General features: G+C 32.7%; 1 protein-coding gene across 2 annotated transcripts in view; it reads right to left on the reverse strand.

Annotated features, from left to right (window-relative positions):
- Positions 1-12,994, reverse strand: part of LOC149772879 (uncharacterized) — a 103,550-nt gene that overhangs the window by 26,232 nt on the left and 64,324 nt on the right. The window contains exon 6 of one of the 2 annotated variants that reach the window (XM_089947161.1): positions 7,126-10,797. The exons of the other annotated variant lie outside the window; for it this stretch is intronic. Coding sequence (XP_089803287.1) covers positions 10,148-10,797 — 650 coding nt within the window. The 3' untranslated portion in view covers positions 7,126-10,147. Of the gene's footprint in view, positions 1-7,125; positions 10,798-12,994 lie in introns of those variants that run through there. 2 annotated transcript variants of the gene reach the window in all.

A 12,994-nucleotide genomic window follows, 5' to 3' on the forward strand; every position in this document is an offset into this window, starting at 1 on the left:
AATCAGTGAGGAAATCTTGGAGAAAATCTTTCTCTTTAAAACTCGTCCTTATGCAAGGTGCTAAACTGTAGAGCAAAACCAAAAGAAGAAACGCAGTGTGGACTACTTATTTTATATTTTAGACCGATTAATCATTGGCAATGACCCCACCAGAAAGAATATTCCCTGTGGTTCTTCTTAATTGTTAAGAACGTTTTCATGTTAATTATTAATATTACTATTATCAACAATATAATTATTATTAGTAGTAGTAGTAGTGGTTAAGGATTAGTTCCTTGTCTATTCCTATGAAGACAAAAATGAATGGAAATGGGTATTTTTGTAAAATAATAAATAGCTAATATCAAGCCAAAACACTATCAAGCCCTAACACATTGGTGGCACTCTCCTTCTGTATTTTCAGTTCAGTGCCAAAGAAAATCTATTCCAGCCATTACATTTCCTAAATATCTGTTTTTGCAGTAAACCACAGGATCACATTTTGTTACTGATCCTGCTAAAATAAAGCCTCAGCTGGTTCAGTTTATAATTCAACATTTATTTTTCATTAACAATCAACTCTAAACAATAGCAAATGTATTTTCCCAACAAGTCTCACCAAAAGGCGAAAGTCCATGTTCATTTTCTGTATCAGATTCATTATTTGTTCTAGATGCTACAGTTTGCTCTGCTTTTGAGGAACCAGCTTTTTCCATTTTCATTTCATGCCATATATGTATTGAGAACTTGCATTGTGTGATTCCAGTGACAATTATGAAAATTTGTACATCTATTTAATGAATAAAATACCTCATGCACTTTAGTATTTCTCCAAATAGTGCAGAACATGCAGGATATCACAGTCTCTCCTGGGTCATACTTCAGCCATTTGTTTTAATTTTCCCATCATTTTGAGTACTTTCTTAGTGTCAAATTTTGATCAGATTTGCAGTCGTGCTCTCTCTTGTCATGATGCAGCTGTGCACCTTACAGATACTTCCACGTATCTAAAATTGTCACAGTACAATGTATTGAATGCTTATTACAATAGATTATTCTGCACAATTCTGTATTATTTGATAAGCTGTCGAAGGCAACATTTTTCAATCAGTCAGTTGGAGTCTGAGACCCTATACCTATACCCTAAATAAATCAGTTTTAGTGTTCGGTTTACCACAGTTGTTAAAATTACATGAATATTCTTTTAACATTGATCACATTACAATTAATGTAACGAGTGGTTGGGTCGAAGAAAACCTACCTATTTGCGCAGCGAGCATTAATTCTATCTTGGCAATTGCAGGATGTTGGTAGGTCCTTAATTAACACAATAGACTAACCAGTTAACCATTAAATAGAATGATGATTCCCCATCACTTCTTATATATTATGAATAAGACTGGCAGTAATTTTCACTGCCCAAAGATTAGTGGATGCTGGGTGTTAGTGATCCATGGGCAAAATAACTCGTGGAGAAACAGCAGCTTAGCAGTTAATTTTGAACCCTGCACTTTGTGATGCATCAGTAGATAAAGAGACATGTGAGATTGTGAATTTTCCTAAATACAACATACACTGTCAGTTTCCATAAGGGTTGCAGAAATTGGTCAAAGTCAAGTGTTTCAAGTGGGTTAATCGTTGTTCAATCAATCATGGAAGTACAAGTAGAAGTTGAATAAAATGTCATTCTGGTGTCAGATTTGTGATAAATGAATAGAAAAACAACTGACGTTTGTTCCTGTAATTGTGACTCTCCAGCAATACACTTGTGAAAGAATCCCATACACTATAGTTCAGTTTGGGCTTATGGCATCAAAGAAAACCCCCATACCAACGGTTTTCAGTGTTAAAAGGAAAGTTTTGGGGTTTACTGCAAACTTTTGAGTGATGATGAAATGTGTCGCAACAAATTTAATATTAAAAATACAGGTTACAATTGATACAAATTGACACTTGTTGCAATTTGGTAACACATATATATTGAAGAATTAGACAACTTTTAGATGAGGGAGATGAATATAAAAGTACAATAATATTTGGAGATGTTTATTCTGCCAACTGATAAACATAAGTCAGATAGCTATAATAGTCGACATTTTAATCTGCAAAATATCCATGTATTGGTTCTGTTGTTAAATGTTTAAATTTATGATACTTAAATGGAAAGTTACATCACTGTAGATATGCAGCAGCTAATAAGATAGTAAATTATCAGCCTGATTATGGAGAATAGAGCATGTAGTTGTTTGCTGCAAGTGTTCAAATAATAATAAATAATTGTTTTATTCCTTAAAGAATGTTTTAATTCCAGATAGCTTTTATAAAGTATTGAAATGTACACAAAGTCAAAGAGGGTACATCTGGTAATAATGTGAATGACAAAAGTGTTGAAATGGTATGTTCTAAACAGTTAAAAAGTTTTACTAACAACAAGCAGTATTCACATTACACACACACTACATGTATTCATGACTATGTATGATTTTCAATTCGTGACATTTCTATGGGGCTGTCCACGATTTTTCAGTCACAGTTACGCTTGACTAGGTGTGGAGACTCTATATATGTAAATATATAAATAAAAACAGTATATATATATATATATATATATATATATATATATATATATATATATATATATATATACGTGAGCGTCAGAGGAAGTTTGTGGGCTGCTGAGTACTCAAAATTTAAACTTTTACTTGACGGAATCAATAACACTAAATATTACTTAAACATCAGTTAGCGACGTTGCTAGATTCTTTACCTGTTATAAATATTCTGTGTGAACTCAAGGTATGCGCAAAGAAAAAAGGTACCATAAACAGCTTAAATATTCATATTGGAGACAGAATAGGGAAAATTTTCACAGTATGACCATAAAGTATGTATTTTCCGTGACTGGCACAATATCCCTTTGATGTTAAGTAAATAGGAGAAATTTCACTTACGGGTTGTGAACCCAGTAGAAGAGAAAAACTACTCGACTTTACGTAAGTTGTGGCCTAAATATCAACAATTTCATGTCATCAGTGTAGACAATCCATACAACGATTGGATGCTGCTGATAGTGTATATGTCCATAAGCTAGCTGAAGTTCAGATATGCACAACCTTGTATAATAATGACCTAAAAGATATCAAAAGAATTGGAGATAACAGGTAGATAATAAATCAACAACTATAAACCAAGGACACATGAAAGCAGTCAAAACCTCAGAACTGCAGAAACAAAAAGACAACAGAAAGAATATGATTTTGGATGTTTATAATTTGCTTACCAAGAGGGTAAGTTCTGAATGCAGCATTTTACAAACTTTGCAAACTGAATGTGTATGTATGTGTGTGTGAGTGAGTGCGAGAGAGATGCAGAAATACCTAGCATCCATCAATATTTAGTACCCACTGGATACACAGCAAACAGTGAGATACATGCTTTAGAAACTGATGTGGAAGAAATTTAAAGACTGGAAAATTGCAATGCCGTACAATCACTGCTTCAACAATTGCAGAGAGAGATGTTGAAAAGAAACAGAACAATGACAATATTAAACAGTTCATAGCTGGTATGATGGAGAAAGGTTGTCTCCTCCTGCTAAAATTTGTTGCAAAATAAGACACAATTTGCTGAGATGACCACTAGCATATATATAATAAAATCAAAATATGCATGAACGAAAGTATGATTTGTTTAAGAACGACTTAGTATTTACTTAATACTAATTACAATAACATTTTTACAAGTTTAGCTTGTGTCCTTCGCCATGTACTGGACTGAAATTTTTGTGCATATTACTTAATATATCACATCTTGTATTTTGCATGTGATGCTGCTGCTGGGAATACTGTTTTTCTTCTACCCAATTACTATTAACAAACTCACTAATTATTATCATGTATGCCACGTCTTACTGCTTTATTTCTGCACATGGGTTCTGTTGGTAAATCTGGCTTGTCATATTTTATTTTTCCTGCTTATTCTTATATTGTTCTGTCTGCGTTATGTTTAAAACATTTTGCAGGGGTTTTGATTACCCATTGGCTGGCCATTGCTGTTCATTGACGTTTCTTAGTGGAGGGCATTATGGATGAAAAGTCAGAATAAACAGTATCCTTTTAACATTTTTTTGTTGTTTTATACATTAAAATATCGTCCTGATTTTCCATTCTCACCTTTTCTATGGCATTAATACTTTTCTGTGATGGTTTCGCTTGACTAGGTGTTGAGACATTTATTTAGACTGGTTTTTTAATGCCTCTTTATCAGATTGGATCCTTCTGACTCTTTGTGTCTAGCTAAAGAGTATATTTTGAAAGCAATAGTTTTAGTGGCAGCTGGATGAGAGCTAGTGTTCATGATTCTCTGCTGGTCTAGTATACATTTGTTTGCTTTTATATTCAGTAACATGTCACGTGGTTTGCACGTGATATCTCTGAAATTGTGTGACTGCTGGAATTTGTTTTATTAATAAATTCGTCATCGTTGTCTTTTCTCACTGATCAGGTCTTTCTAACAATAATTTATTTATTTATATCAGGTTTCAATTTTCATTTCTAAATGTAATATAATGTGTGGTACATATTCAGGTTCATTACATCTATAATATTCTAGCTTATGGTTTAATACAATAATGTTATTCTCAATTTTTGAATAAGATAGTTACATATTGTTTCTCTCCCAAGTCAGCATTTTGACCTTGTCCACTTGAGCATTGTATTACTAATTTTTACTCTAATTTTACAAAATAAGTTTTGATCTAAGAGCTGTTGGATTTTGTTAAATATTATTCAGCTTATCAGTTATAACTCAGTGTCCAAATTATCCATATTATTCAGTTTATGAGTCATAACTCAGTGTCCAAATTATCCATATTACTCAGTTTATGAGTCATAACTCATAGTGTCCAAATTATCCATATTATTCAGCTTTTGAGTCATAACTCATAGTGTCCAAATTATCCATATTATTCAGCTTTTGAGTCATAACTCTTGGTGTCCAAATTATGAGTCATAACTCAGTGTTCAAATTATCCATATTATTCAGTTTATGAGTCATAACTCAGTGTCCAAATTATCCATATTATTCAGTTAATGAGTCATAACTCATAGTGTCCAAATTATCCATATTATTCAGCTTTTGAGTCATAACTCATAGTGTCCAAATTATCCATATTATTCAGCTTTTGAGTCATAACTCATAGTGTCCAAATTATCCATATTATTCAGCTTATGAGTCATAACTCAGTGACCAAATTATCCATATTATTCAGTTTATGAGTCATAACTCATAGTGTCCAAATTATCCATATTATTCAGTTTATGAGTCATAACTCATAGTGTCCAAATTATCCATATTATTCAGCTTTTGAGTCATAACTCATAGTGTCCAAATTATCCATATTATTAAGTTTATGAGTCATAACTCATAGTGTCCAAATTATCCATATTATTCAGTTTATGAGTCATAACCATAGTGTCCAAATTATCCATATTATTCAGCTTTTGAGTCATAACTCATAGTGTCCAAATTATCCATATTATTCAGCTTATGAGTTATAAGTCATAGTGTCCAAATTATTCATATTAGTCAGTTTATGAGTCATAACTCATAGTGTCCAAATTATCCATATTATTCAGCTTATGAGTCATAACTCTTGGTGTCCAAATTATGAGTCATAACTCATGGTGTCCAAATTATCCATATTATTCAGTTTATGAGTCATAACTCATAGTGTCCAAATTATCCATATTATTCAGCTTTTGAGTCATAACTCATAGTGTCCAAATTATCCATATTATTCAGCTTATGAGTTATAAGTCATAGTGTCCAAATTATCCATATTATTCAGCTTATGACTTATAACTCATAGTGTCCAAATTATCCATATTATTCAGCTTATGAGTTATAAGTCATGGTGTCCAAATTATCCATATTATTCAGCTTATGAGTTGTAAGTCATGGTGTCCAAATTATCCATATTATTCAGCTTATGAGTCATAACTCGTGGTATCCAAATTATGAGTCATAACTCATGGTGTCCAAATTATCCATATTATTCAGCTTATGAGTCATAAGTCATGGTGTCGAAATTATCCATATTATTCAGCTTATGAGTTATAACTCATGGTGTCCATATTATCCATATTATTCACCTTATGAGTCATAACTCATAATGTTCAAATTATACTGATTATCAACATTGGCAGTGACCTTGTTTTATGGTTGTTAATTAAAAAAATTGTCTCGCTGAGTGATATCATGAGTTTTTAGAAATATAAATGAAATGTTTATTCAGATGCTCAAGGTTTGTATCAATATTTTAATAAAAGGATTATTTTTCTTATTTACTGAAAAATATACATTTTCTAATATTGTATCCTCAAGCAATACTATTCTTTTAACAGAATTCAACGTGCTCAGGTCTGAAACGTCTCAAAATGAAAAACCCATGAAAAAAGCAATACTAATTAGGCAATTAACCATTGAATAAAAAAAAAAAACAACAACATCAAATAACTGGATTGTAATGAGGAATATATCTCCAGTAACATGGACTTCATTTGAAGTCAAGACAGGTTTCATTGCTACATATATTCAGTGGCTCATAAGAAATGACGTCTCAATATCCATTATCCTACTGGTGCTATAATAATTACCATTTGCCATATTCTAAACTAATGACATCTCTAGTAATCTAGACCTTCTTTGCACTACCACGAAATTATTCTTCAGAATATTTGACTATTTTATGGGTTGTTCCTCACGTTAACATGGCCTTATAAAACTAATAGACATTTTCCATCATTACCCTTTTTCTATCATCCTTTATGAGCATATCATTACTTTTTATAATTTGGATAGTTTATCTTCTGCAAGATGAAAAAAATATGTTAGCTGCACCATTAGTACTAAATGCTGCTCATCAATATATAATCAGGATTGGCTGATTTATACCATAAAATACACCAGAATATACATTTACCTTAAAATAGAAATATCAAGAGACAATTACTGTTACTACATCACAAGTGTTTAGGGTAAAGCCTCAATTTAACCAGCAGTATGTATGTATGTTGTGTGTGAGTGTGGATGGATAGTGTTATGATTCTATGGTAATAAACAAAGTAACAGAAGTAAACCAACAAATTTTGTAAAACTTGACCAATAGTTTAATTATCAAAGTTAAAAAATGGAAATGTCAGAGGAACTTAAGTATTATGAATATTCAAGTCCAGAAGAATCATATGTTCCAAATAAACTTTAGATCATTGAATGTACATTTCACAATGACATTCTTGAGAACTCCGTTGAATAATTCACAATAGTCCCAGAGTAATATTCTAGTCCAATAAGCACTTTTTAATTCCAGTTAATAATCATAACATTAAATACATCTGCAGACTGATTTTACATTTGAAAAAAGAATCTGAAATAGAAATGCATCCAAATTAGGAATGAATTTGGTTGCGCAGTTATCTTTTTGTATACAGAATTATGATTTTATGACCCATTATACCCCATGTGACAGATGTTATAGCTCAATCTAATATTTCACAATAACTATTTATGTGACCTAACCAATCCAATTTGAAATAATGTGATTCTTCTAACAATCCATCTGAACCCACCAGCCAATAAGAAATTATCCCAAACTTGTCAACAGCTATTATTATTAGAAATTCAAAATTTATTTTTAGATTCTCAGCTATTTGCAGTCACTGCAATATCTTAAATTAGAATATTTACCCATATACAAAATTAGTTATGTAATATCTTCTTTAAAGATAATCACTACAATCTACAGTCATGGACAAAAATTGCACATAATATAGATTCAGTCATGTAAGATATACAAATAATGCAGATGTACATACCACAATAACAGTGTATTTATTTATGGATGGATAGATGGACATTAAAGATGGTTTATAACATTTCACAGGCGAATGGGATTTTAGAACATTATAACCTTGAAATAATTTTCATTTTTTTAAATGTTACATATTTGTCAATGTCGATGACGTTGGACTTGTATATTGTAATTGATTGAAACTGATATGATTACGGTCAGAATGTCATTTTTATAAAATAACAAAAATAATATATATTTGTAGAAATATGTTATCATTAAGAAATCAGGATAACAATTCAGTATGTTTTACCATCTGATGAAAGTATATACATGCATCCACATATATTAGCAATGTCGCATTACCCAAGTGTAAGAGCATGCAAGGGACAGGTCCGTTATTATTCATGAAACTTTAACTTGAAAGATCTTGAAGAAAGCAATATAAATTAAGCAAGACAAAATATCAAAATACACTGTACCAAACCAGAGTTCCTGCTGAAATAATTCTTGATTGGTCTTTCCATGTTACCTTACCTCCACCAAAGAACGGCCGTGTTTGAATCAAACACTCAAAAGCCATATATCACATATGATCCTTTAATTACCTATAGCCTCTCCCGAACCAATGCACCATTTGGACTAAAGTCTCCAGATTACAAGAATAAGGTAATTAATTAATTTTTGGTATAGATGTTTTAGACAGAATCCCATTATGAACCATGCATCATTCCACCAGTTGTTCTCGCTGCTGGAATAATCTCGGTATCAAGTAGGCTGGTTTACATAATGCATTGATAGAACACATAAATACCGTCTTTGTTTGTTTTCTGTTCATGTTTTGAAAAAATGTAATTTTCAAAAGCACCAGAATTCAACAGTAAAATGGCATGTGCATTTGACAGCCTTAAAAAAAACGGATTTTTTTTCCCCACCACTGGAAGAATCACATATATGTTAAAGTCAAGTGAGCATAAATTATAGGTAAACCCATCCAATGTGTTCCCCATTGAAAGCTCTCATGATTCACTTTGTATTCAATGTTTTCAGCTTTCGATAGAAGAATGATAAGTAGACGATCTTTTAAAGGGTTGGTTGCACATATTGGGATACATATTAATAACTTACTAGTCTTTCAATGGCTTGAAAATAAAATGTTTAATCAGAGCGATTGAAAGGTTCTCAGGTGAATTCAGTTTCTTCGACAAGCAGCATGGATGCTCCATTTAGAATAGAATAGCGCTCTATCTTAAATTAGAAGGACCCCAGGGGAGTCGAACACTGACCTCCGTTGTTTATCAGGCTTCGGTGTGTCAGGTAATTAAAACGTTATATTGAACTAATTTTCCCAGGCAGACTACACATATCAAACGCAATAAACAAGAGGTCCATGTACCAAGCTTATTGATATAAGCAGATTTTGCAGTCCATGTACCAATGACGCAGAAGAAAGTAACACATACAGAGATCTTATACAGCTAACTGCTACCTACCTACCTCTCTCTCTCTCTCTCTCTCTCTCTCTCTCTATATATATATATATATATAACCACATGCTAAACAACTATTTAACAGTTCATTTTTCTCTCTAGGTTCACAACTTCATGTGAATTTGGTTCAACTACACGCTTAATATTAGCTTCTTCATTTTTATGAATAAATTCATGCATTGGGGCTTTTGCTTTCATTTTTTTTTCCTTCATATATGATTATCACACTATGATATCGATGTTATATATGCCTTCTTTTTTATTTACATCAATACTGACGTAATTTATCCCATTTATATTTGAGACAGAACTAGGTGAATTGTTGCATTATGTGAGGATTTCCCTCGAAGCTGTTTGAGAAAGAGTGTACTCGACTGTGTGGAAATAGACGGGTTCAAGTTGGAAGTTTTTGTTGTTGTTGTATGGCAAATCAGCACATGGATGATCTTTGGTACTTAGCTGATCAATAAGAAGATTCCAATCTACACCATTAAGTGACGAATCTGACACTGACCACTGAAACACTGGCTTCTGCCTCCATTTGTGGCCTGTTACTACATGCTGGAAAATACATTGGGCATATTCTACATTACTTATCTCCTAGAGGGAAGGCAAGAAATGAATGTTCTGTAAATCTCTAGAGGGTACAAATTCCCTTTTTACAATCTGCTGTTTTTGTGTTCAAGTGAGCGAAAATGAATATCTAGCTAAAAAAGGATGCATTTGCACAGGCATTTTATCCTAGTTTGTTTGTGACGACATTTTATTTTATTTACAGCAAGAAGAATATCTTCTTGTTCTTCTTTTCTTGCTGAAAATAAAATAACATTTATTCAGCTTTCTTTTTTGAAGAGGAAAACCAATTTTTAAACATTGGTTTCCTTCTGCTTTTCTTCTTATGTGGTTGACTCTCTACGACATTCTTTGAGTGTAATTGCTTATCTGCTTCTTTGACGGAAACTGTTTCATCAGTTCCTTTTCCACCTTCGATCGAATCTCCAGCGAAAGAATAAGGAAATTTCTCGCCTTCTTTGCAGCTGTATGGAGACGAGTCAAGAGATGTATTTTGGTAGGAAATATAATTACTGTCGTTTTTGAACTGAGGAGAAATTAAGTTCTCAATACTACCCTCAACAAGCCTATGTTCTGTTTTTTGTTTTGTTTTTCCTATTTTAGTTTGAGGATATGCAGTAGAGCCACATGAACGATCCTCATCAATTTGAACATGTTGACCATCTTGAGCTTGAAGATCTTGAGGCCTATCTAAGTGGCAATTAGAGCTACTATTATACTGGAGACACTCTACCCGAAGAGGCCCGTTTGGTGAAAATGACTGCCTGAATAGTCTTGATATTAGATCCCAATTCTCATGGGGATACGTATTTTGGTACATATTTATTTCCTTAACCCCTTCCAATAGCTTAGGACAAAATGCGTCCCTGTAGCAACGGACTGGTATCAGACTTCGGTTTTGGCCAGCTGTAATAAAAGTCATCAAACAATTGCATGGACATCAGTAAGTATAAGATCAAAATATCAGCACAAGAAAAGAAAAAATATGGCATTATTGTCAAAAAAGGGATTTCTAATTGAATTAGCACGAACATCACTTAACTCATGTCCTGCAACTCAGCCTATTGCATTAAGTTGATTTAATAATGTTAAAGAGGTTGACACGGCAAATGATTTCAAGGAGATACAAGTTTAGATACTGATACTCAGTTTTCCACAAAGAAGCCATTATTCATTGCTAACGACTACACTTTAAAATCTGAGAATGACGATTAGAAGAAAATATACAGATCACTGTCCGATAAGAATTTGCAAACTGTTTTGAGTTGATTGCATCAGCTGGTTGTGGCATTATGCAATGACATGAGACAAAAAAGCATACCAGAATCAATAAAGTCAATAAACGGAATTAGTGGGCATTTCCTTATTCAAAAACTTATGCAGGAATGCAAAACACATACACTCAGTGATACTAGTTTCAAATCAAATAATAATATCATGAAAAAAAACAATTTAACTGATAATCAACAATTTTATCATTTCACCAAAGAAGGACTGGAGACACCTGTAGGTAGAAAAGAAATGGTAGATAATGTGTCATAACAACATAAAACTGTACACCATGGCTTTTGTGATTCACACCTGCTGTTGTGTTAATTGATCCGAAATACATACATAACTATAGACTTGGTACTGATGAATACCGAAGAACATTATCAGCTCTTGAAATGAACTAAATATGTCAAAGTCTTGGACATTCTTAAGCAACTGTCTAACAAATAAGACTATTACAATGGAACTCCTATTACAATGTCTGTTTTGACAGTATCAGACAGAGCTTAAAGCTAATGGAGTTAATAATTGCAGAACAGAAAAACCGTGACAGATATAAATATCATGGTAATATTCCAGCAATACTTAGGGAATTTAAAAGTGGAATATTGTTCGTAGTTTGTATCTGCCTGCAAGTGGGTAATATGGTAATAAAATAGCGATTTGGTAACATGGTAACAAAAAAGGAGTTTCGTTGGATGCACACCATTTACATAAATCCATTCACTCATTCAAACTGAATGACTAATGGTGGGCGTTGTTTTTAGAAGGATTATAATGACGATGATGTGCTTTGCACGGGTTATGACGTTCTTAAAATCAGGATCTCTTAATGCCATATGTTATGTAAAGCTATATTTTTGGTAACTCCTGGTACATGCTTTTATTTACTTGTTGTAATTTAGTGGTTGTAAGTTGTACAGAATATCTTTAGTTACATTTTGCCCACGTGGCCTTTGTTAAGAACGCAAAATACATTACACAGGATCTATAAATAAATGCTGCAATATATGTTGACAATTAATAATAATAATCTTACGAGGATTGTTTTCTTACTTTCTCACTAGCTGATAGGGTTCCGATGCTACTAGAAGAATTCAGTACCTTTCCATTATTTGGAGAAGGTGGCACGAATAGGCGAATTCAATGTACATTAAGTATTAATGCCTGTTACGTGGGTTCTGTTTCGAACTATGGTCGCAATATACGGGGTAAATAAAAAGAGAACTGAGTAGATGCTTTCATTCTGATTTTAGAGTAATTCTCACTTCTTGTGTTCATGTTCTACGCCTGCAGACGTGTTTTGTGTTGTACTTCGATAGTATTCGAGAGGAAACAAAATAATCATTTGTTATGACTGTTCAGTGGAAATAGAAAATGCTCATTATTTGGACTGAACTATTATTTTGGAACTGTGACAAATTATTAGAAGGAATTCTGGACAACGCCATCATGACAATGTCATGATTCTTGGAGGACCAATATATTTCCATCTTTTGAATCTTATAAGGAACGTTTCATTTATTAAGGACTTTCGTAGAGAACTTCAGAAAGATTAATATGGATTCAAGTCATATTACTGTAAGTTATTCTCACGTTATTTCATTTATAACTTCGATAATTAAATTGTTTGTTAAGGTGTTTTTTACAAACAAAAATTGATGGCTTTGCTTCTTTCTGTTATTAAGTCTGCAACTTTAGAGTCATGACATATCCAATACTCGACGACGCACTCAGTAGGAACTGCGGAGCACGTGAAACATACATCATCTCTTCGTAATTCTTTGAGGGACATTTACCAATGTAGATGCGCCAAAATCAAAACTTAAAC

Source organism: Sinohyriopsis cumingii, unplaced genomic scaffold (assembly GCF_028554795.1).
Source record: "Sinohyriopsis cumingii isolate HCF-2022 unplaced genomic scaffold, ASM2855479v2 utg001050l, whole genome shotgun sequence".
Lineage (NCBI taxonomy): Eukaryota > Metazoa > Mollusca > Bivalvia > Unionida > Unionidae > Sinohyriopsis > Sinohyriopsis cumingii.